Source organism: Aphelocoma coerulescens, chromosome 8 (assembly GCF_041296385.1).
Source record: "Aphelocoma coerulescens isolate FSJ_1873_10779 chromosome 8, UR_Acoe_1.0, whole genome shotgun sequence".
NCBI lineage: Eukaryota > Metazoa > Chordata > Aves > Passeriformes > Corvidae > Aphelocoma > Aphelocoma coerulescens.
The window spans coordinates 20,874,523-20,901,217 of NC_091022.1; the positions used below are offsets into that span (position 1 = coordinate 20,874,523).

At 39.1% G+C, this 26,695-nt stretch overlaps 1 protein-coding gene across 2 annotated transcripts in view; it reads left to right on the plus strand.

Annotated features, from left to right (window-relative positions):
* The window catches only part of ADGRL4 (adhesion G protein-coupled receptor L4), a 73,503-nt gene that overhangs the window by 12,129 nt on the left and 34,679 nt on the right, over positions 1 to 26,695 (plus strand). For both annotated transcript variants that reach the window (XM_069023052.1, XM_069023051.1), the window contains one exon: positions 25,589 to 25,741. In XM_069023052.1, coding sequence (XP_068879153.1) covers positions 25,589 to 25,741 — 153 coding nt within the window. The remainder of the gene's footprint in view (positions 1 to 25,588; positions 25,742 to 26,695) is intronic.

Here is a 26,695-nt window from a genome sequence, read left to right on the forward strand (position 1 = left end):
AAATCATTTTCATGGGTAATATTGATCCTGAGGAAGCTCTACCTTTCCAAAATCAGCCTGTAAGGAGTTCAGAAGGGAGAAGAAGCTGGAGGTAGTCAGACGAACAGTTTCAGGCCCTTTGTTCCTATCCAAAGTGTTCCATTATTTAGAGCTATGATGAAGCATGCATCAATTCATAAATATGACCACTGTGCAATATAAAAATATCAGTATTTCTCTCCCATTGTGTAAGGGATATCTGGTGCATACAGAAAGACTTTCGTCTCCTTAGCTACCACAGAGAAAATGGGAAAGGCAAATAGCCTTCAAAAGTGACTTGAAAACACAGATGAGAAGTTTCTAAAACTTAACACAGCTTTTCATCTGAGCAGATCAAAATAGAAACTGTGCAGGGTGACAGTTGTAAATGATGCAGAACTACAATTTGGCTTCTTTTTCAGTGTTGTCATGCAAATCTTGGTATGGTGATTCCATAACTCTTTCATCATACTCAGCTCCATGTTTAAGACCTAGGAAACTCTTAGTAAAGCTGTCTTTAGAAAATGAGGTCACTTCAGGGATGTACTATATGGCACCACTGGTCTCACAGAAGTCAAATATTCAGTCCTAGGTGTGTCAGGACACAGCAGTGGGGTACACAAGTGTTGAGCTCCATTGGTATCATTTTGCACACAAGGCCTGAGATTTAAGTGGATGTCAAAGGAGAGACTGGGATAATATTTACACAGCTGTAGACTGCAGAAAAAAAAGAACTGCTAACTGAACTTTTTGTATTTCCTCTTGAATAAACAGGTAGTATGTTAATACCACCAAATGCTTCTTGTTTGAGTGGAGGGATGTGCTAAAAAAACCTCTGGGCTTTATTCTCTGTTCTCAGAGAAAGATACTGCAGCTTCGTTAGCTCCAAACTGCTCTTGAAACTCAAGTTTTGGTCTTAGACTGATAACCATTAAGAAAACTTTTAGCCTGGCAATGGCACGTTACCCTCAAGGAATGCCATGCAGACAGCAACATTCCATTTTGAGCTTGATATTCAAGCTAGTAAGGAGTCTGTGCTGCAATATGGGCATCTGGCTTTGAGTGCTGCAAGAGACATCCAAGAGCACAGCTATTGCTGCTGTCACTGGCAGCATGGTAAAAACAGACCTGCTGCCTGTGTTCTTGCAGCAGCAAGCAGTGGCAAGAGCACAGATGAGTACAGTAAGGTATTTTATTATAGTTTCCTGCAGAAGGGGTGATGCTGATGACATTCCTCCAACAGGGAGGTAGGTGACTTACGTTTGGGTCTTTCTAGTCACAATGGCTGTAGGACACAAAGCCACAGTTAGGGATGGATTTTCCAAAGAAATATGTGTTGAGCACTTTTGAACTGTCTGGCACTATCGGAGGTGCCTAAAGGAGGACTGGGTTGTTTCAAAAGAATACTCCCAGCTGTGGATGCCAAGCAATTGAAAATCTGTCCCTGAAGTGCCTTTTATTTTCCTATCATCTGATGGCAGTTTGGGCTTTTGATTGATTTATTTCTTTATTTTTAACTGTAAAGACCTTTTAATTAGGGAGAGGAGCTATGTGAATGAGCTGGAGCTGCTGGTGGTAGCAGCTCCTTGCCATTAGAGATTGGGTCATTAAATAAGTAGATAATATCCTCCTTATTGAGAAGATTTAGAAAATCATAAGGACTTTGCATTATTACAGTGTTTAGCATTCACAAATGGACTAAAAAACCCCATAATGGCAATTTTCATTAGCTGCAATGCATGTGGAGGCTTCTTTTCTTTCTTTGAACAGCCAAGCACTAAACAATTCCTAAATCCCTCCTTGTTACTTATGTTTTCTTCTTGGTGGTTAAAAACCCCATAAAGCAGAAATTGAAGACTTGCTATTAGAATACTTGCTGACAGCTCCATTCAAAACATCCTTTCAAATAGTGCTATATCACATTGTGATTCATCTGCTATTCTGATAGAGTTGCTTTAACTAGTACCTTCCTTCTTAGTTAGGGCCCATCTCTTTTTACTGGAAAATTCTTCCTTTAAACACTTTACTGACTCTCTGCTGTAAACAAGCCTCTTTCTGGTGCGGTACTGTTTGTGCTGCAGAACACATGTAACCCCTAAAAAACATGGTGACAGGCTTATTGGGGATGAAAAAGGACAAAACAATAAGAGAAAGAAACCCTTTTCCCCCTCCTCACCTGTGTTGTATGGGTGTGAGCGCCCTGTGCAATTAGCACAAGTCAGGGTTTCTGGCTCAGCATCATGTCCCCACATCCCTGTGTCCCCAGGAGGGCACACGGCCCTGCAGGGCTGCCACACCTCCTGGCACTGCCTCTGCCAGGGCCAGACCCTGTAAAGCAGCACCCCTGCAGCACCAGTATGCAGCCTCCACCAGCTGAAGACCAAACCTAGGAACATCCTGGGGATAAGTGGTCCCCAGTGGAGCGGGGTGAATTTCACTGTTGAAGTTAGAATTATTTACAGTCACTTTAACAGGACAACAGCTGCTCTTTACCTAGAGATGAGCCAAGAGCACTGAAAGAATTTGGATCTGAATTGCAGATGGATGGATTTCAATTTGATTCAAGTAGCTGGACTGCACAATTCTGTACTGTAAGCTCTCAAAGTCAGAGCTTGAGAGAAAAATCATTAATTTGGAAGCTGATACCCTGAAAGACTTTTATGAAGCAATAAATTTTCATAGCAGACACAGATCAATTTAAAAGTAGTAATCAAGAGCCATGTGCTACGTGTTCACAGACAAAAAATGTAGGGAATCCAGCCAGAGCCAGACACTTAACATTCAGAGCATTCAGACTAGCACTGAAGATATTGCCTCTATGGAAAATAGTAGGGTTCAGAATTAAAGTATTGTGAATTTGTGAGATAATCACAGTGCTGTGCAGATATAAAGATGCTGCTGGATTGCTGCCAGAAACTAGCTCAACGTAACTTTTCTAGGTAAATTTGGGTTTAACTTCTGTAGAAACTTTGGAGCAAGGAAGAGTCTCTGCAAATATTCCACCGAAAAGATGTGTTAAACTCTCGAGACAAGAGAGAAAATTATAATATAACAGGACCCATCAAAAACACTTTTTATCATATTTGAAAGGCATTCTCTAAATTCAAAGTTACTACACAAGCTTTCACCAAATGAGATTTAGGCGCAGGGATTTTTCCCTTGCCAGTCCTAAGAATTTTTAGGTGTAACATTCCATTAAAAAATAAAGCATCCACACATTAGTGCTTTGTGTCACACAAGTAATTGCATTGTACAAAATCAAAAATTTATATTTACTTGGATGGTACTACAACTAAACTTCTCCTGGAAATTTTTAACCTTGCTTCCTAAGTAGTCTCTTTGGCAATACTTACAGGAAAAAAATAGTAGCCACTAGCAGTAGTAGGTATTTCAAAAGGTGGATTAAAATGATCTCTTATCACATTTTCAAACATTCAGGATTTGTACTTGGAGCCAGGCATGGTTTTCACTCGTCTGCTGAAGTCATCCTCTGTCATGACTTAACACAACCTGAAGAGACTTTTGTGTGTGTTACTTACACTTTCTTAGGTTGATTTGGCTCCAGTTTACCATGTCAGTCGTTACCAGTCAGGAAGGAAAGTAGGGAATAACATCATCTTTAATGGATACCTTTGTTTTAGCTGACATGTTAAGGCTTTTTGTGTGTCATGGTTTAACTCCAGCCAGTGACTCAGCCCCACACAGCTGCTGCTTTGCCTTCCCCAGTGGGGTGGGGGAGAGAATCAGAAAAGTAAAAGTACAGCAAAAGCTGTGCACACAAGAAAAGCAAAACAGGGCTTTCATTCACCACTGCCATGAGCAGGCAGGTGTTCAGCCATTCCAGGACAGCAGGGCTTCATCATCTGTAACTAGGGAAAACAAAAGCCATCACTCAGAATGTCCCTTCTTCCTCCTTCTTCCTCCAGTTATATGTGCTGAGCAAGACACAATCTGTTATGGAAAAGTATGGTGTAGTTAAGCACTCTGCACATTTTGTCATTAAACTAGATAAGGACAGTGGCATATTTTCATGGGTGTTTCCATAGCACACAGAGCACAGTGCTAGGAAAAAAACTTATTTTTCATGAGGAGCCTGGTCTAGTGAAAGGTACCCCTGCTCATCGCTGAGCCGTTCGAACTAGATCCTTCAAACCCGAACCATTCTCTGATGGTTCTATGATTCTGTAACATAAGACCTATTGGGCACATGCAGAATTTATTTTTGCTTTTATAACTCTAGACAGATTCCATTTGGGTGGATTATTTTGCTCGTGGAGAGTGAAATTCCTAAAAGGGCTTATCGCTTCTGTCAATTTTTATTACTTCTGTTCTCATCATGTTGATAGTACATTCAAAGAAGTCATGAAAAGAAAATGGTGAGATTTTTACCACTGACTTCTCCCCAGAAAAGAGACATTATAAATTGATATGAAGACACATGGCTTTGTATTACATTGCTACATGCCACTTTGTAGTATGAAACTACACAAAATCTTAGAAAACCCCAAACATTGAAATTTATTGAGATTAGAAAATGAGCTATCTGGGATCTTTGGGAGAAATATTATAATTAATAATTACCTCCTAGCTGATTTTAATGTTATTTCTCTGCTTCAGCCTTTGACAGACCAGAGGCAAACTGATTTTGGCTGGACTGTCAGTGGCCTTCCATTATTATGAGTTGGGACATAAAACCCCTCCTCACATATTTGTATAGGTGAGGCTGGTCACAGACTGTTCCTGTTCCCATCCTCTCTGCTTTCCCTCTATAGAATAACTCTGTCCTGATTGATATGAAAAGCATCTAGTAATTTAGTATCACCCATGAATTTAGTTCTCAGAATGATCATCTCTTTTTCCAGGGCATTAATAAATATGTTAAATGAAACTGGGCTTAACAGGAGCTCCTGGGGAACCCCAACTGGATACCCCTTCACAGCTCAGTGGAGTGCTGTTTGTCATGACCCACTATCCTTTGTTTACATTCCTGCAGCCAGTTTGCAATCCCCATGACAGCACTCTTATCCAAGACATTGTAAGATATTTTTCTAATAAGATTTTGTGAGCCTCTGTATCAAATGCTATGCTGCATCCCAGATATATTGTACTCTCAGCCATTGCTGAGGTTCACAGCTAAGGTTTTCAGGCAAAGGGGGTGGTAAATCCCAACTCATACTTCAGCAATGGTAATTTCATATGGGCAGTGCCACCCAAAAATGAGGAAAGGCAGAGAGATGGGACTAGCTACAATTTAGGAGATGCAGTCAGAAGGAAAGGACAGAATGATATGGTGTAGCTGATAGCAGGGGGAGGTCTGAACAGAAGAAAGGAGAAGGGCAAGCCAAAGAGAGTCTCAGAACTGAGAATCAACTTGATGGGGGAATTCTGGACCTGTCAGCTCTAAAGGAGGATCTCTAAGCTGTCATTAATTCAGTGGTTTTGTTTGATTCTGTTCAAACCAGGAGCCATGCCTTACTCTCTTTCATAGTGATCCTTCTGATGCTGCTGTTTGCATCACATGCCACTTGTGGATTTGGGAAACAATTTGAAAAGTATCCAGCAATTCTCTGCATGAATTCAGATGGAGGCATCCTTTGTGTGCATTGTGCAGTTTGTATCTGTAGGACATCTCATGCCATCGAGGCCATGTGGATTGGTGGGGCCAGGAGCTTTTGCTCTCATAGCCCCATGTTTGGGGCTTGTCCCTTACTCAAAACAGAAATACATGGACAGACCTAGCACTGGCTTTACCAAGAGCTATTCCTGCCTGAGAATGGCAAGATCACACTGAGGATCAAATCCTCTTTCTGAAGGGATTACATTTCCTGCCAAATATGTGACATGGTTCAGTTTCAAGCACATACAAAATAAATCTCCATCAAGACAGACATTTAACAGTGGCTTAGTATCCAGGACTGTCATGGGAGACAGCTCTCAGCATCCAATCTAACAGGATCTTCTGGCCAATGTCTGCAAGACCTTGGGCTCTACCTCTCTTTAATTTATAGGGATAGTAGCTAATTAAGCTTTTGTATTAATTTATATGTACTGCACAAGTGTGGATAAGAAGAGTTAAATTTTTGGGGGAGATGACTTCTGAGAAGCCACTTCAAAAGACACTAGTTTTCCTTCCTGACAGCTCTTGTCACTGCTTGCAAATCTTCACTCTCTTCTTTGTGTCACTTACCCATGTTCATCCTTGGACTTTAAAATGCATTCATCAAAGAGATAACAGGTTTCATTTTGTACATCACCAAGGATTATCCTGTGAAAACAATGCTGCTGACAATATGTGATGGCTGATTTTTAAGGAATGTGTGGACACTTTGTGCATATTACAAAAATTTTAGTCCAGCTCCTGGAAAAAAAAAAAGAAGCAGTATAATCTCGCTCAAGAGATTCCTGTTTCTGGCAATGCTGGGTGCCTGTTCTGAGAGCTCCCAAAAGTCATACTTCCTGTGCTGGGACAATCAGAGGCAGATGTTGTTATTTCCACTCTGGAAACTAACTGCTAATATCACTAATACTCTGCTCAGAATACTCACTTAGGAAAGTATGGGTAGTAGTTTAATGAGATTTTTTTTCCTTATGAAAATATGCAAAAACAAAAGAAGAAAGAAAAAAAAATATATAAGGATGTTTTAAACCAGATATGGCAGCCTTTAAAATTTTGCACCACCTTCTTCCTCTCAAAATAAAGAATGTGTAAAGCAGACTAACTTGGGGTGTGTTGGTATGGTTATGTGATCCCAAGATCCAATCCATACTTCAGGATTGCACTGATTGGAAAAATGCTCTCATGAATAAAATAATGCAGGATAAAGAGTTGTTTATGATTTCTTTTCTCAGCAGATTAGCTATGTACATCTTGTAACACAGGCTGGCTCTGTGGAACATCAAACACTTCAAGAAACCTGTTAAAAAATGAATTACATTATCCAGCCAAAGCAATATCAGAAACATCCCAGAGTCTACACTATCTTAATGTTGATTTAAAATCATATATTCATATTACCTTTTTATGTCTAGTAAAGCAATGTGATGGAGCCTTTCTTTTGCCAAAGTTGTATTATCTCATTTCTCTGAGTTAGGTAAACTGTAATGTGTCTGCTTTACAGATGGGTAAACTTAGCATAAAGAGAGGGAAGGCACTGTTTTGAGTCAAGAAAGCCTAAATGTAAGCACTTTCATCTATATTGGTCAGCCATAGTGGCAGTGGCTCCTAAAATGAGCCTCTTTCCATTCATTCATTTATATGACAGATTATTTTACTTTAAACAATTCTTGGATAAAATACGTTAGGCATCCCTAGGGCAGGAACGTGAAATCAAGACTGGCACAGGAGACATTAACTGCCCAGCTGGAGAGATGCACTCCTGTGCTCAGGGTGATTGAACTGCTCTTGCCAACTGAAGTAGCCTCAATAAGAAGGATTGGGTGAAGTTCTGCCAGCAGCTGGGTGATTAGGGTGTTTTTCAGGACTAGAGGAGGGCAGGTTTGTTTAGGACTGCCTCAAAACTTCTTCATGCTAAAACACTGTCACTGAAGAGCACATTGCCGCTACCTACATGTCTTCTTTTCTTCTTCCTGTGTTTCAATAAAAGTGACTGCAGCTGTGTTGATCATAGCACAAGCTCCCATAGGTGTTTATAGGACCTCAACCCCTTGTCAAAGAGTTCCCAGTGGAACTGAGGCATCATTACAAAATAAAGACTGGTCTCCTTATTGTTGGCAGGGCCAAGACAGTCCTGAGCATATCAAGAAGCACGACACAGGCATTTGTCAAAGTGCTTTTGGTGCCAAAATCATTTTTTCAAGTTGTGATTAAAGAAGTAGTCACAGAGAAAGGAATTAGAGTACCCCAGTCAGTAGCCAGTCTTTTCCAGCCAGCATTTTGAGAAATGTTGTATAAATTATAGTATAGTATAAATTATAGGCATGTAAATTACAACTAGTATCATGAAACATTGGACCTGCTGGGGGTTTTAGCCTGCATATATGGAATAGTCAACATACTGTTTCCATCATTTTAATAACCTATATGGAGCAGGTGGCTGATGCAGTTAATGCTGGCATCATTTTTCTTTCCCTATGTGATGACAGTTCTGTCATTTCATTTTGACTATTTAAGGCTATTAGGAAGCATTTTTAGGCAATCATCTAGCATAGTTATTTTCAAGCATGCCTAAAGCATATAGGGTGTCACCACCTTTCCCACTGCATATTTCTAAATAAGTATATAATATATTCTGTGTTAATCTATGAAAAAACTATGGACAAGATCACCAGCTGTGATAAACTGCCTAGCTTCATTTAGTTAGATGGAGTTATACTCTTTTGTTCCAGATGGAGATCAAGTCCAACATTGTACAATTGCAAAGATTTCAAAGAAGTGAAACATTTCTAAGATCATTGAAATATATATTTTGCATTTCAAAGATAAAATACCAATATGTCATCAAACCATTTAATTTTCTTCCAAGTCTGAAAGTAAATTGACGAGAGATCAGCAATTGGCAGGAAAACAAATGAAACATATTGAAAGAGCCAATTTGGTGATGTCGAGGGAGGCAGATGTGTCAGTTTTACATCTGCTTGAGCAAAGTCCTTGTTGTTGTTGTTTTTCTCCCTCCACCTTTCAAAAAATATTTCATTACCTAAAGGTTTCATTATTAGATAATTGAATAATCCTTGATAAGTGGCCAAGTAGCACTCTGTTCATTTAAGAGCCCCTTTCATTGCCATGCTGTGATTCAGGCAGTTGCAGTTCATTTGTGGAAGTTTCTGATTTTTTTTCTCAGAACTCATCACACCTGACACACATGAGATTTCAATTGCAGATGAGTAGTTTCCTGGGCCCCAATATTCCAGATGCCAATCTACTACCTCTTTCCTGAACTAGTTGTTAAATGAGAAGGAAGTGGAAACAGCACTGAGATTTCCACTGACAGTCTGTTTCAGGGTATAGGCAGACAGCATGGCAGGGAGCAGCAGCAGCAGAAGGAACAAAAAAAGCAGGAAGGGTAAGTGCTTCCATGTTTTTAAATACAGACAGCAAGGTGGGACCCTTAGACTGTTATTTTCTCTGTGAAGCAGGTAGACAGACATGAGCTAAGCCTGTCAGTAGGTGTTAGTCAGAGCTGCAAGTCTGAAGTGTGTCAGAAGCTGTTTGAAGAAATATGTACGGATAATGAAATGAGTGATTCCCTGCCACTGACTTTTGCTCGGTTATTTGCTGGTCTCTGCCTTCTTTATTGTTAATTTATAATTTGTTACATTTGTTTTGAGGAGGTTTTCAAAAATGCATCAACAAAAAAAGGAGGCATTATTTAACTCAATATTTTATTAATTTTCAAGAGACCTGATAGGTGGTATGCTCAGGATGTGTCTGCAAAATTGAAAAACCAAATTTCATCAGAGAAATAGTAGGACCACTGGATTTGTAGAACCTTTTTGCCAAGTTATGTATCTGTGAATCAGACCTCATGTATGCATTATCCTACAAAACAGGAAAGTGGAACCATGAAAATACTTGACTTTCTTTTACTTAGATTAAAATTTCTGTTGCCAGTAGCTGATGATACTTTTAAGTATTAGAGTTGTTAATGTGATTTCAGAGCTAAAGCTTTAAGTAAAAAAAAATACTGACTATTGTAAAAGTATTCATTTCATATACTGGAGGCATTTCTAAAGACTGAGCACTTTGGCCTTGAGGCGCCCATTGATGCATAAAAATAACAAGAAATTCTGCTCAAAACAGACTATCACAGCCCTCTTTTTGTCTGCAATTTTGACCTTGAATTCTACATTAGAACATTTTTTCCATAGGAGAAGGAACTTTTCTTTAGAGCAGGGTTTAATCTGCTTGAGAAGGTTACTACAGGGAGGCATCTGTTGACTGGGCTAGAGGACCTCACCTCTGTGTCTGCAGATCATCTCCAGTGCTCAACAAGGGAAACAACAGTACAGGGCTTAGAGACAAGCATGAGCAACGTGTAACTTCTCTCCAATATCAAAAGGGTATTCAAGGTTAAACCTCCCAGCCACTCAAATCCATGACAGAATTTCTTTTTTAGCTCTGCTTTTTAATGGGGTAATAAGGTACCTTTCTAACTATGCAACTTAATCTTGCACCATCCTTCGCTCAAAGTAAAAACATTCTGGAGAGCAGTGTTTGAAAGGAAGTTTCAGTTTGTTTCATTTCTTAGGATTCATTATGTGGTTTAGGCTTACCCAAACAAGATCAAGGTGCCAAATGAGTTCATATTGCTATCAAAGCAAATGTGACCTTTAAGGGTTTGAGCTTGTTTTGTTTAAATCAAAACAGACAAGGTAAATGAAAGGATTTTGTAGGTGGGGAACTGAGACAAAGGCAGGCTAAGTGATTCCACAGGCTTCCACAGGCTTCCACCCACAGTCTATAGGAAAGTCAATAAATGAAAATGAAATCTGTAAGTCTCTTAAGGTCACACAATCAAGGGCACAACCAGCTCACAACCTCCGGTTGTGGAGGTGGCTTCAGGAGGATGTATGGTGGTTGAAAATCTGGAAAGGAGACTGCTGTGGGAAGGAAGTAATGTACCTTTTGCATCTGGGAATTACTTAGGGGCTGGAGGCTGGGGAGGTGGAGGCATAGCAGGGAGAGGTGTCATTATGTCAGGGCTGTTGGACTGAGCATCAGTCGAAATGCCTCGACTCCCTAGTGGCTCATGACATGTGTGGAATTATGAAGCTCAACAGAGATGCTGGTATTTGCCAGAACAGTTTACACCTGCTTACTTTGCTCTTTGTTATCAGGGGCAACCCCTTGCTGAGTAGCCACCAAAGATGAGATTTCCTGATGGGTTAATGACTTTTAATTTTGCTGTTCCTTTTATCATTCCAACAACATCCCCCATCACAAAGCGGTGTGCTAGAGCCCTGCTGGCGTAAAAGGTGTGGACAGTATTTGTCATGCAGTCCACTGGAGAGTCCAGAGCACTTCCCTGTGCTTAGTATAGATGGGAAGTCTTCAGTAGCAGTAGGCAAATGTTGAATTATTAAATTATGTCTACAGCACTTCATATAATTTTTGCCCAAGTGAGAGATAAGCGAGATAAGCCTGGTGTCGACAAGCAGACTTTTCCACCTTCGGAGTTTGGTTAACAGGCTGGCTATTTTGAAATTCAAGAAAAGTCCACTCTCTCAGGAAGAATTTAAATAGAAAATTAAATGGGTTTGCATATTGCTCTGCATGTCAGATTCTTTAGCTAGCCTTCAAAGTCTGCATGATCTAACCAAGCATGTGGAAGCAAGATACATATTTCTGAGTGCTATAATTGTTGTTATTGTGAAAAATTATTAAAGGTAAGCAGTTACCCCAAATGTTATTTCAATTCACTAAATATTCTGTGGATTAATAATGCTGTATGGAACAGGAATGGCTGAAATCATTTTTGGGTGGCTTCTCAGCTGGCTGCTTTCAGAGGCAATTCACTCTCTGGTGGTCTTTCCTTCCTCAAGAAAAACTATTTAGACATGAGATGACTCCACAATTATGTCTTGGCTAGAAATTACTGTGGCAGAAACTCTGTTTGCTCTTCCCATTCCTTTCTGATAAAGTGCCATTAGCACATCCCTTGACTCACTCTGTGAGATGTTTGTGGGCAGGGGTGTTGTGAGGGAACATAAGCTGCTACCACAGCCATTCTCTAAACATGCAGCTGGAAAGGACAGCTCTGCTCTGGTGACAGAAAACATCAAAGCAACAAAACATGCTATTTTATCTGATGGGGGTAACAATATCTCAGTTAATAAAATGGCTGTCATCCCTGTCTATTGTATAGATAAGGAAGCTGAGGACTTTGGGATGCTCTTTGTTGGTATGCCAAGTTGCAATTATCCTATGACAGAGCCCTTCTGGACTATGATTGATGAAACATTTTGAGGGGAAAGCACCTCAATAAGTGAATTTCATTGGATTTGATGATGACATTGCTTGCACAATGGCTGGCAAAAACATTTTGAGTGGAACTAGGAAAATGTGGCCTTATTTAATCTGCCTGAGATGTCCTTGCCACATTCATTTATTTGTATTTTATGTTGGATGTAAACAAGTCTAATTCTGAAGTTCTTATGTTGACCTTTTCTGGCATTGAGATCAAAGTACTGTCTGCAATAAAGATGAGAAGACTTTAAAGACTTCGGTGGCTTGTCAGAGTAGGGTACATTTAAACATAAAATATCACAACACAGCAGCCGTTGGCTAAAACAGGCACCAAATGAAGTTCTAAAGAAATGTGTTGCTCCTCAAAAAACCCATCGTTATCTTGCAGTTTAATGGCCTAAAAGTGGGGCCTGCTTAGAAAACAATTTTTACTTCTTGCCTGAGCCTTAACTCACAGCGTGACTCTGCCAGTTGTCTCCACCAGCTGTAACGTGGATGTCACCAGTTAAGAGGAAAAGCACGCCCTTTCTTTACTCAAATTCCTACCTAGATTTTAGGACTCCTCTGAACAATAGGCAGCCCTCTGTAAAATATCAGCCTTCCCAAAGCATGGCATGCTGTCCAATCCCCAACATGCCCTTTTCCCTGGCTCCAGCTGTTCTGTATCCCAGATCTTTCAGTGAGTCTCTGGAAGAGGTCCTGGAGGTTAACTTTACAGTGGCTGATCTGGAGCCAATGCAGCTGGTGTAAGAATTTGAACTCTAATACATTATTTTCTTATATAACAGCCTGACCATTTGAAAATAAATGTCTTTTTAAACATTGCTTTTTGTGTCCATAGTCTGAATTTAGATTTGAGATGTAAACCTACTCCAAGTGAAATGTTTAATGCTTACAATAACATAAAATTTGCAAAAATTCCAAGCACAGAGAACCTTTCCTAACAAATTGAAACTGGGATTTTCAGTACTTTGACTGTGCTAGGACTTTTGGAGCAAAACTGAGGATATCCTATAGAACCACCTGTGCTGGTGCATTCACATACGGGTGCAGAGGACCAAAGGCAATGACTTCTTTTGATGAATAAAACATTTGATACATGATATAATAGTTTCCCTGGATTGAAAACAAAGTAACCATCTTTACTGCAGCTTGCAGCAGTGCGCCACATTTCTAATAGATGGCCCAATTTTCAGGAATACTTAACATGCTGTAGAAATCTACCCAATGTTTCCACAAGTTCAGTTGATTCGGTAATTGAAATATTTATCTTGATTGTTTTTGCTTGAACTTAGTTTTAGGCACTTACTTTAATGGGTTTATTTCAATATGTAAAGGGAAGGTTCTTTTTGTATTTTTGAGTGATTTTCTAGGGAAGCAAGTTTTTAGCCTCTCCAACTGAGAACTTTGCAGCTGCATAATACTCAAAGAACAATACTAGTGAAAGTTTCTGCAGTGCCTCCCTCTCGGATGGAACCTCAGCATGGCAGTCTGTGGAAATCTGTTGTGTTCTGTACGCATTTATTCAGTACCTTATGACAATCCTCCTTTTGTGTCATCTTAGTGTGTAAATTATACCCCTCACCTTACTCAGTGGCAGCAGTGTTTTCTCTGTGCTTTGTAACTGGGACTTTGTCTCCAAGTGTCTGCTGCGCTGACAGAGTGCAGTGCTGGATAAACCAAGTGAAGCGACAGCGAGCAGTGTTGTGGCTGTGCTGTGATGGCCTGGCTAACAGAGACTGGATTTCAGGGGCTAATTAACCTGGCTAGACAGTGGCATTACTGTAGCATCACTGCCTGCAGTAGGACACACCTCTGAGCTCTTGAAGCCCTTCAGTGTGGCATACAGCACATCTCCTGTTGCCAAAAGATACACAGCATTTATACAACACATTCACACCCTCCCGCCTGTCTGTATTCCCAGACATAAAATGCACATAATAACACTTTATGTGGGAGGTTGTATTATGGCAGACAAACTTAAAAGTGTTTTCATCTCTGACTTGTGCTGCATTTCAACTTTTTTCCATGGTATAAGTATTACTTCTGTCCAAACTAGATATGTTTTTAATGGAATGTTGTATTTTTGCCTACTGTTTTGTTTCTTTGGGATAGCAAAGTCCTTAACCCTTGTTTCTAAGAATAAAAACCTTCACTAGAAAATGATAAATTTATGTAGACAACAGTGATTATGAATAAACAGAATATTTCAACCTAGGATGTATTAACTAATGAAGAGTAGGGTTGTTGGTGTAGTCAGCAAGGGAAAAGCCGCTTTAGATTGATTTAGGATGCTATGTACTCCCCTCACACTCAAAATTCATTAAGAGACCTGAGTAGGTTAATTCATTCTGCTGTTTGACATGAAACTAAAGTTTTACAGATTTTATGCCTTAGAAAAAAGGGTCCAGAAAGAGCTACCCAGACTATTTGGCATGAGGAGACTATGGGTTCCATCACTTCAAAGCTGTAAGTTTCAGGAGGGAGAGATGAAATTTGGCCTTAAGACCAGTCTGGTTTTTGGAAGAGGTTGCTGCAGAAAGGAGGAGGGCTAGATGCTTTTCAAATTAACAAATTCCACTAAGATGATATTTGGCTACTATATGGGAAAACTATTATAATCATCCAAAAACCTGCAACCTTTCAACTGAGCCAAGCAGCACCACAGACCTAACTTCTGAGTTTTATAACCTCCCGTTCCACTTGCATCATTACATTTAGCTTTAATTCACATCAAAAGATAAAAAAAAGGGGAGGCAGTGGGGAGTACACAACATCAAAACCTGTATGATTTTATAGTGATCCCCTGGGGTCAGTCTCTGAGAATATCACTGTTGGTAGTTAAGAGGTTTTCACCATGGAGTTAAATACTTGCAGCATTGACAGTAGCTGGAAATACTTCAGTGGTTATTGTTGTAGTCGTTAGTCCAGCTGAAATAATGCTGGCATGTTTTCCCTCTGGGTAGAATTCCTCAGCCTAATTGTCTCCTCCTTGCCAGACCATATTTGATATCTTCAGGTTTGGAGACTGGATGTTTTCCAGCAATTAATGGCTTTTCTCTGTTATAGATTGAAATTATTTCCTTTTGTGATTTAGTCTATTATCCAGAAGTGAAGCTATTGAATTCCAGAACACTTAAATGGGATAACTCACAAATAGGGCTAATATAAAAAGCACAGTCATCAAGCCACACAAAAGCTGTGTGGGACACTGTACAAGATGGATATTTCACATGTCATTTTTTACTTTAAAAATAAAATAAATAAATCCATTCTTTACTATTGTGGTATCTTCTTCTAATGACTTAACCTTAGTATTAGCTTAGAGCAGTATAGGTTCAAGTGTCTCATAGGGCAGGATTATTAGGTCACCTCATCTAACCTCCTGAAGTGTACTGGCAATCAAATTTCATTAAGATACTCCTGTTTTTAGTACTGTAACTTGGGTTTGACAAAAGTACATAGTGATCTCTGTGTCTCTGATGCCCAGACCACACTCCTTAAGGTACTTTGTCCACTCAGAGCATAATTAGCCTGTGGTTTCAGAAATCAATGAACACTGTTCCACAATGGAAAAAAAAAATAGCTTCTGTAGTCACTGTTTTATGGCCTTCCATGTTATTTGAGCTATTACTTCTCTCAAAGAAATTTTACCACATCTTTTATTGAATTTTTCTTTTTAGATCCGAAATGGAACATACTACACATCTCAAAAGCAAGAAATGTTTTTAATACTGTTTCAGATATGTTACAGGAAATTATCTGCAATAAATTTGTCCTTTGGAAAATAATGTAACACAAATGACACCTGGGCTTCATAAAGTACTACCTCTTTTTAAGCAGCAGATTCAAAAGCATAAAGAATTGTCCTTTCTACATGTCTAGCTGTCCTTGTTGCCCAAATAAAGTCTTCATGCTACGGTTCTCGAATTAGGATTTAACAAAAACCTTCTCAGTAAAATTCAGTTCTTTTCTCTTCCAAAAATGTTGGTAAAATGGTAAATGTAAACTGACAGAGTTTATCTCCCCAGGACCAGGAAGGTAGTCTGGAAATGTGAGATGCAGGAATTCGTGTTCACCCCAACCTCCAGCTTTGTGTTTCACTTGCTGTTAGATGGGCCATTGTTGAGGAAGCTAGAGAGATCTCTGCCTCTGACTGATACCCTCGTGTAACTGTCCATAGGAGACATCCATCTAGTAGCTTTTGGGATTTAGATGTGAACAGAGTAATCCTGATATGGTTATACTGTCTTTCTTTAAATGCATTTAACATCTGTTGCAGGCAGATCCGATAGATCACAAGATTTGGTGCATGGTAATGTTACAACATCTTTGCAGCTACTGGAGAGCTATGTCCTCTACAAGAGCGTTTATGGCTCTGATGTATCATGCAAAAAATTGTGTCATACTGTTTATGTGTTTCAGAAAGTTCTGTAACAGAGTTTTGAGAAATTAGTGTTGGAAATAACAAGAACCAGGTGCATTGGTAATTTAACAACTTTGAGACTTATTTTCTTTAATACCAGTATACAGTGCCTGCTGGAGTATTGGACAGATATGTGTACACAGAATAAATAAACACACATTATTTATATGAACTGAAGAAAGAGATAGTGTAATCAAGACTGCACTCTCACATTCTCATACATCGACTTTCATGGGTGGTGCTGATTCTATGCCATCATTATAGGAAACGGAAAATGCAATGGGAAATCTGCAAGAAATTACAATGCAAATATTGTCTGGCTGTAGTTTGTTTGGAGTTTGGTTGGATTTCTGGTTTTGTTTGTTAGTTCTTTTAATGCAGTTTTATTTGCTGAAGTGCTGAAACAGAACTTCTACTTGGACTTCCATTTAGTTCCGCAGAGGGGGCATAGCTACATGCTGGCAAATCCCTCTTAGTAGGGGACTGCGGTGTGCTGCTCACTTTCCTTTAAGCAAAAATATTTTGATTGTGCATGTGCTGTTTTACTCTTCAGTTAAAGGATGATTTTCAGTGAAAACAAGCAAATTATCAACAAAAATGAAAGCTAGATTGGAAATTATGTAATTTAATAACAGTGAAGTTTCTAAAACACTTCTGCTGGTAGTGTTCAGAAAAACATTGACACCTGCACACTGCCAGCAGTTCAAATCCAGCATATCCCCATTCAGCTGCATTTCACCTTGTGTTAATTCCTTGTTTTTGAAGGAGGCAAACCAAGAAATTAATGACATGTCTCAATTGCATTCTGTGTAATCCTGAAGCAGCAAGCTTGACACAGGGTTCTGCCAGGATGTTGAGGTTGGGTTCTGTAATTAGATCAGTGTGGGGTGAGGAAAGGAAGAGCAACGTGATCTTCATTCTTGACTTCTGCTCTTGGCAGGTTTTGCCCCTTTGCTCCTATAACAGCAAAGGTGTAGGTTAATGGGAGTCACTCCTTGGGCATTCATGTGTTTGAGGTCAGGCTCTTTTACAGAAACAGACTTTTCATACACACAAGCATGTTCACTTGGAAATAAATGCAGAAACAGTCCTGGTACTTCTGAGCCTGCCACAAGGAGCAATGGAGCAAGTCAGCTAGGGGAAAGCCTGCTTCAGAATTAGATACAAACCTGAGCTTGTCTTTCACTTCAAACACACCTGTCTTCCCACTCTAGGGAGGAATTCCTCAACCAGGTCTTAACTTCTGGCTCCCAAACATATAATATGAACCACCCCAAACAAATGACAGTCAAGGAATCCCATCAGCTCCAATTAAAAGTACCTTTAACAACTAGCTCTGTGCTTTAGCAGTTATTTCATGAATCATTGCAGAGCCCCACATACTTACTCATTTTTGTCCATCACTGTGTGCCACCTGTGCAATGAGCTCACACGCCTTGCAGTGTCACTGATATTAAATATTTGATACTGCCCTTTGTGCTTTGCAGAGGCTCCCAGGGCAGCACAGGTGCATCTGGGTTCTGCTTCCAGCCCCAGCTGCCTGGCACAGAGGGAACACAGTGCTGCTGCTTCCATATGACATTCCAGACCCCAGGATGTAGTTGTGTGTGACTGAAGGAGGATAAGCCCATATCCTGACATAGAACAGCACAATTTCTTATCATAGCCTTTGCTGCATGTTTGTAGTGAGTTTGATAAAGCTCATCAGATAATGCTCCGTTTTCCCCTACCTCAGTCAAGCTGCATTGTCTCTCACTTACACCTTCTTCACATCTTGCTCACCCATACCATGATGGCCCCACTCTGGATTTCATGTATAACATGTAAAGCGCTGATGCATTTCCTGGCTGTGTTTTCTGAATAAATATCTTCCTTTTTTTGTTTTGAAATTTAGGAAAGTGTTGCCTGGAAGCCTTTCTTCCCCCTTAATCAGACTGTTTCCTAAGCTGTTTTCCTTCTGTCTAATCTCTTGCATGGGACCAAAATGTTTAGATTTGAATGGCGACATCTCACTCATTCACATCCTGTCAGATGGGACCATTGTGTTGTTTGAGTTCACAGTATAGACAACCAGGAGCTGCATGTGACTGGTACTGAAATTTGGATGATTTTTTATCCACTCCTATTCAGTATCTATTAGGTAATTTTCCAAATAATTCACCTAGTCACAACTTCTCACCTCAAAAGGCAGTCTTGGAACTCCAACAGACCATCTTCAGCCTGTTTTGGGGCTTTTTCCCGCCGTACTATCGCTGACATTACTCTGCTACAATCTCTCTCCTTCTTTAGCTTTGCATTTTAACAGCTCATCAGGCCAGTTTCTCAGCTGGTAAATTAGTGCCATGTTCTTAGGAGAAAGGCAGAAGGGGGTCCTGGAGTGGTCCAGATACAGGGAGGTCATGGTCTGCTACCCTGAAAAGTGAGTGGAAGCTTCTCCTCCGTTGTGCCTGAGCTGCCACTTGGGCTGGGCTCTACACCCACACACTGACAGGCACCTGGGACTCTGCTCTCCACAGTCAGGGGTTGCCTGACCAGCTCTGAGAATTACCTGCCGTAGAAAGGGTGAATCTTCATAGCACTCCCAGCTCTTCCCCTCATGACCTGGTCAGGGAAGGGGTGTCAGTCAGATAATAAATAACTAATTTTTGGTTTGGACACCCAAACTGATGCTCTCCACTTGCAGCGCTGAAGCTTTCTTGCTGAGTGGCTGTTGGTCAAGGCAGCAATAAGGTCTCTTCTGGGACAGTGGTGGGGTGTTGATGCACTGCACATAGACTTCTGCTCTCCAGAGATGCAGGGGAGGCAGTGATGGGGAAAAGGTGGGACAAGAGCACTCAATATTTATTCCCTCCTTCAACTATTTATTCCCCACTTTTACTTTTGTTTCACTAATTTGAGCACCTTGTTCCTTTTTATTCTCAAATTCTTGCACATGCTTCTCTGGGTAAATGGTTCGTTTCCAGTCAAGGACTAGTAACTTTAATGATATATACCCCACCACAACCCCCTTCTTCACATATGAGTGATCACAAATTATATATTTCCTTTTTCTGATATTTCACAAGTGTTGAAAAGGCAGGACATTCTGCGTGGCTAAACAAATTTCATCACTGGCTCTTACCCGATAATAAATGCTGTTCATGTTTAATTTATAATGTCTGGAAATATCAGCAAGAGATGAGGGAAACAGTTTAGATAATATATTAACCTCTCCAAACCTTTTCAGTTCTCTGAAACTCAACCTGAGGGTGACTTTAATATGTAGGAAACTTTCCATTCCTTCTTCTTTTAGACTGTTCTGTCCTGTTCCTTAAACTGAGACCAAGAGAATTTTTCTTTTTGAGGCCCTTTAGTTCCTCCAGACATGAAAGAAATGCTGATCTGAAATCATCTCTGTATATATGGATAGCCTGTGAAGAATGTGAGAGAGAGTATTTGTATGCTGGGGTAAGACTTTATAGGAGACCAGCTAATTGCAGAGCCACCAAGTTAAAACCAGTTAAAAATTCCTGCCAAGCTACAAAAACAGCCTGAGAAGGCATTGTGAAAAGCTCTTGAAGAGGGTAGGGAAATGTGAAATTTTAACAAAGCAGAGTTTGCAGTGGCAAGATTTCCTATGCAGCAACTGCATGGTTCCCTGCCCAGGTGTAGGACAAAGATGAATCAGGCCCATTATGAAAGCAATTCATATTTAAATGAGATTTCCAGCCCAGTTTCTACAGTCTCGAGTGGTTATTCTAAGCATCTGCTCTTTCATGCTGATTTAGACCAAGCTCGAATGCTGAATCTTTGGAGAATCATAAACAAATTGTGTTAAATTGCCATTAACAGAAACAAATCACAAGAAAGGAAAGGCAAGGTTGTTAATGGTATCGCTGTTCTTAGCTCAGGCTTTGATGGCAGTAGATGCAGTCCTGCAGCACAGAAATAATGTATGTAAGATCACCCACTGCTCTGAGACCTCCAGACAAGCTAAGCACAGCAGGGTGAGTAGCATTGGAATTTGTTTTACAGGAAGCCTTTCATTTCCTTGCTTTTGAGGGGTTAAGTGAGGCACTTCAAGCCCTGCTTTCCCATGAGGGTTACACTAGGGAAGGGTAGTTTTCGTTTCCCCAGGGGCTCCATAGCAGCTCTAGCAGCAGAGGCTACTGTCAGAAGAGAACAGCCGGATGCAATGAATCAATGTATTCCCCAGCCACCCCGGCTGCATTTCCTTCCTACCCACTGCTGCCCACCTCTAAGACTGCTCTGTCCGAGAAATACAGTGTCCATCTTGACAGATGGGTATGCCCCAGAGGCCTCCAACTTTGATTTCCACAGATAGGGCTGGATTGGGGCAAAATTAATTGTTGATATTTTAATTGCATTAACTTTATTTCATACGGGGAATGCACTAAATAGGATGTGCATATATTACACACAATGTAGGGTAGGAGATGCTTGTAGTCCTTAGTAACATCAGGCTTCATTAAACTTATGAAAATCACACTATTGGGCCTATGCTTGTTACAGTGTGCTTTTGGGAAAACTTAGGTTATCAAATTCAAGCTCTGGTTTGGAGTCCTTAATTCAATACAATTCTTCTATTCTCTTCACTTCTACAAAAATCTCATTTTGCATGGATTGGGGAGGACTGAAAGTGCACAAATCATTCTGTTTAACTTTGGGGACTTCCACCTCGTTTGTTTGTTTGTTACTTGAAGTGAAGGAAGGAACAATTTATTTCAAAATTTATAAGAAGGAAAACAAGAAAACTTCTGTGTGTTTGTGAATCAATATGACACCCCAAAACTAGCTCTTCATATTATATGTCATCATAATATCAAAAGTCTATCACGGAGATGTGCCATGAAAATGCAATGAAATTAGTGCAATGAAAGTCTTTCATAGCTGTTTGATAAATCCATTACCATAAGACTTTTCCATGTGACATTTTTCATGTAAAATACACAAACAGCATTACAAAAATCTTCTATCCAAAACCGATAACTCAAAGAATTTTCCAGTGCTTGTCACAAAAATAACAAATTTTGTAATTTTGTAGCTCTTTTCCAATTGTAGGTTATAATTTCATAATCACACATTATTAAAATACCATAAATGACATGGTAAATCTTGCACTTTAATAAGGATACAGAATACAACAAAAGAAATGTTCCAGGTTGTTTTTTTCCCCCTATAGTCTTATCAGATTCCTCTATCTTCCAACTGCACCATGGCCCTAAAGTCCACAAATCATTCTTCCTGTCTGTGTTGTGTTTTAAAGTTTCTAAAAGAATTTAATTATCTCTATACAAAAATGTACTCATATTAATGAGCACAAGTGTTTTAATACAGGATTAACTCAAATCAAGCTCAAAATATTAGCTCAAATCAAAATGGAGCTCTATAGGGGTATATCAGTTTTTCACTTTTTTCTTTTTTTTTCTTTTGAAAATCCTTAATACATTCTCAAGAGACTAGTAGAGTCACTACATGTGGCTTCTAGTTGATTCTATCTAACCATAATGACATTTATGTACAGTAAAATACATTCTAGCTGTAATTTTAAGGTAAAAATGGAAAATGGATTTTATTATACTGCCCCATATAAACACCCTACCAGTATTCAGGTACACATTCCTATATCCTCCACATATCTTTGAGTTACTTAACACAAATTTCCTTGGAAATTATTTATAACCTTCCTTACATTTTGATTGGTAATGACGAGATTTTAGAGCAAACCAAATCATAGAACTGCAGTGTAAAAAATAACTAACCAAAAATGGAAGGTGACCCAAAAAAAACCCCAAGCCTACCATCCCAAACAACCTGCTCCCCACTGGCATTTCTCAAGATAGTGAAGCTGTTCAGGAAATGCCTTGTGTATCAAGGAGTCTTGAATGCAGCATTTATTTAGCCATGATAATTAACCTTGTCATTTGGCCAGTCCTGTCTCTAAAGTCTCCAAATTTTTCATAATTTACTGGAGACAAAAAATCTTTAAAGAAATGTTTATTCCCAACATAGTGCCTGCAGTGTTCAATGAGTATCTATGAGCATTGAACACACATGCTGTAATTAAATTAGGTAGCAACAAAGCAGGTGGATTATATGAGTGCTGTCATTTAAAGTATCCTTTCTGCATAGGCAGAAAATTTTGTTAAAAAAACAACATTTTTTCATCTATAAATCCCTTTTTTTTTTTTCCTGACATCCTTTAAATCACAAATTCAATGATATTATAAATCATGTAAAATTTGGAATATTGCTTTAAGCCCCTGGGCTTCTCATTGGAGTGCTGTCTGAACAAAAAATTCAGGTTGTTTACACAGAACTCGATAATATTTTTGCCATCATTTTTTATCTTGTAGGATATTTTGTGTAAAAAATACATTTAGATAGACTGTACATGAAAATCCTTTCTGTTTTTTTCAAACCTCTTCTCTTGCCTTTCTCATTAACCTAGTAGTTTTCCATAGCCTACTTACGTCAGTAACTTTTTCATCATTAATTTCAATGGAAGCAGGATGTGGTCCAGTAAATTATCCCCCAGCATGGTCTGCTCAGTATTACATTAGACCATGGGAATAGTGAAAAGAAACTCCATATGAATTTAACCCTTTAAAATATTCATTCCTGTGTTTCCAATGTAAGTTACTGCTGTTTTTCAATGTTCAAAATTTTTCTCTAATGATCTGAAAGATCCCTCAATAAGCAAGCTCACTAAGGCCATATAGTCACCGTTAAATCCCTTGCAGACATCATAAATATTGAGGAAAAACACCAATAATCCAGTGAAGTTATTTTAGCATAATTGTAGAGAATTTATTGATAACCACTGTATGAGTCATTTTAATATTGTTTATAAATCCTTTGGACCACCTGAAAAAGGTAATATTGTTGGATATCGAGGACTATAGCTGAACTCCTAGAAAAAAAATCCCAAAGTTCTTGTATGTAGCCTTTAGACTCCTTAGCTCTGTTATTCCTCTGCTTTAAATCAAGCCGTGCCATCATCAGTGACCTTCTACTTCTCATCTTCCAAGACTACTATCCCATGAGCTTTCCAAAGTCAACACATACTCTTTTCTAGAATCTGTAATATTTTCCCAAGACCAAATTTACTTTACAACAGTAATAGGGTAGTCCACTCTTTTTTTGTTGTCATTAAATGCTAGAGTCTGGGAGCAAATTTGGGTTACAAAGGAGTCAGACACACACAAATTACATTAGAAGTGGACCTTGTTATCAAGATTTGCTAAGTTTTCTGGGACCTGGTCTCTGCAATGCTACGTGACAAACCAGATTTTTCATATTCTCATGCTTTTCTTTTGAACTTGGATCAACACCACACTTTTTCCTCCCTATCATAATTCCACTTAGGCTAATTAGGTTTTACTTTGGCATTCTTTAAGATCCAAAGCATACACATTCTCTGCTGTATTCTCATGAATACCAAAGCTGTAGAATAAATATTGTTGACGTGTGTTGGCAAAGTGCTTTTATACTTGGATTCCTCATTAAATTACATTAAATTTTAGTTTTAATGAGCATAATCCATTTTATAATGTTGACCCAAATTCCCCTGAGGAAAACTGCAGCTCTGAATTGATATTTGCATGTTTGAGTCAACTGAGTCACATTCAAAATCATGTCAGAATTTAAATCTAAAAAAATATCTTGTTCAAGTTATGCTGGGGGTTGTGGCTCAGTTATATCCCAGAAATGTATTCCTACAAGGCTTTATGGCTCTTGCTGTACTTTAATCTTGTCACTGCCCAAGCTTACGTGACACTTTCCTTATCTGCACCCTATCTCTGTAAACAGCTTATGAGAACACTGACCATCAGGAAGCAGGAGCACCTTTCTAAAGCTCATCCTTGGCTGTCTTTTCTGAAATCATATTTCTTCTCCCTGTCATGCTCCTTAATCATTTCTCTTCTGCAATAAATTGTTATTTCTCTCCCTGTTAGAATTCTTTCCTGTCATTCATCATGTTAGGAGTACATTTTGCTTGAGAACAGGAACAAAATCCCAGTACACTTCAGGAAGTCTTTAACTCTTTTCCTTTCTCATGATGCAGAAAATGGAGAATTCCACTCAGAGAGTCTCCTTCTTTGGGAGACTTTCATTGATTTCTTTGTTTCAAAGTTTTAAGGTACTTTAAAAAAAATGGGCTATTGGAAAGATGGATTTATCAGTATTGTGAGTTTCTCTCAGTTTGATAAGTAGTGTGCCTGGATAAGAAAGCTTTTGAAATTTTTTTCAAGTTTGGTCTGAAAATTATTTAATAAACAACAGAAACCTTGAAGATTTTGAAGAGGAAATGGTTTTATTGAGTCATTGCAGGACATCAACTGTGCAGTTCAAAGCATGAGCTTATGATTTTGTTTGACCTTTGATTAAGACAGCTGGATCCCCATGCCCATAATGACAGCACATGCTGAGGCTCTGCAGAGATTACATAGTCTCAAACTTGTGTATGTCATTCCTTTTCACTGTATCATTGGAGGCCTGGGATTAGCCCTGCAAAATTGTTTGTGTGAATTTGCAGGTACAAAAATGATGACTTGCAGAGCAATTGCTGAGAAGTAAGGCTCGAGACATGAATCTTTCTCATCTCTTTGTCAAGATCTTTGAGATAACTAAGAAAAAACAAAATGCTTGAAGACTCAGGCCAGTCAGTAGGATGAATTTGCAATTTTTTTTCCCAGTAATGCTGAGAAATACCACATAAGGTCTTTTAAAACAGGCCATAAAAAATGTGCAGTTAGCTATAGTGCTTCTGCTTTGATGTTAGAGAATGAAAGGGGTAATGTCTTTATATTCTTTTGACCTCTGTTTTTTATAATTCTGAATTCCCTGACACATCCTCAGAGTGACTTTCCACCTGTAGATTTTTGGACAGGAAAAAACTCTTATTTAGTACAACCATGGCAGAACATGTGTTTGCCTCACTCCTTTATTCCAAGTGTATATCCAATTAAACCATTAATTTCAGTATCCCACTGATTCTCTCACTTGTTGATTCACACAGGATGAGGACAGAGTGCTGCTGAACACCTGATTACATCCTTGGCAATGGGAAAACTATATAGACAAACACCAAGAGTGCCAGCTCAGCATTCCAAATTTATACAAGTGAAATACCAGAGCCAAATTAAGCTTATACGATACTGTTTTCTTCAATCGTCAAATATAAATATATTTCTCCATAATTTATGTCTTGGCAGATGATAATGAGTGTGAAAATGCTACTCAGCCTTGTGGAGAGCATGCCAATTGCACTAACACAGAGGGAAGTTATTACTGCACGTGTATGCCTGGTTTCAAACCCAGCAATGGTCAACAAATTTTTGTTCCTAATGATGGAACCTCCTGCGTGGGTAAGTTATTACTGTCTGCTAGATATCTTTACATTGTCACTCTTTTCCTATTGCTTCTCTTAATTATAGAAATCTAGCAAAATGCATTCATAATTTTGAAGTTTGGAGTCTGGGTATAAAATTCCTACAATTTGGACTGGAACAAGCTTACTTAATGTTCCAGCTCAGGCCCACACTTCTCCCTGACAACAGAGCAGCTGTCATTGCTTTCAGTAACACTGCAACCTTGACTCTGCTTGCAATACATTTAAATCCACATGTCACAGATTTACACAATAAATATATATTTAAGGCAACATTGGAAATCACCAATTCACTCACTTATGCCACTGTTTCACTGATCTGTGAGCAAGGTGGTGATATTCTCAAAAAAAAAAAAGTGACAAAATAGTCTGCATTCAGATCTGGATCAACAAAATTCTCTGTACATTTGACCTAGTATACTTCAAATATCTTTTGTTTGGAAACTTGGTTGGGATATTTTGGTAATTTTTCAAGTCTGATCAAAAACAATGAGCAAGATCAGTGGTTCTCCTACCCCCTGTGCCATTCATCAGCCTCTGTTTCTGAACATGTTCAAGATTACAGGGGAGGAAAAGTTCTCTGGAAAAAAGTTATTTCTGAACAACCATGCAATCCTTTAGGATTTCCTCTGAATGGAAGAACTTTAACTATTTCTCTTTTTTTCAAACTCCTGGTAATTTTCTCTGTATGTTGCAAAAGTCCTCAGGGAATGGGAAAATGAGAAATAAATCTATTGCCCTCTACACCTTTATGCTGACTGTGTCTCATTCTAGGTATGTCTCCTGTGAGTCTGTGAGTGCTGACAACCTCTCTTCTTACTGCTCTTAATATCAGCAGAGTGGTTGCATATTAAGCCAGAAAGTGATCTAATCGACATTTCTTGCCCATTGCTCACATCCATCTAAAAGTGCTCTGCTTTATCCAGCTGCT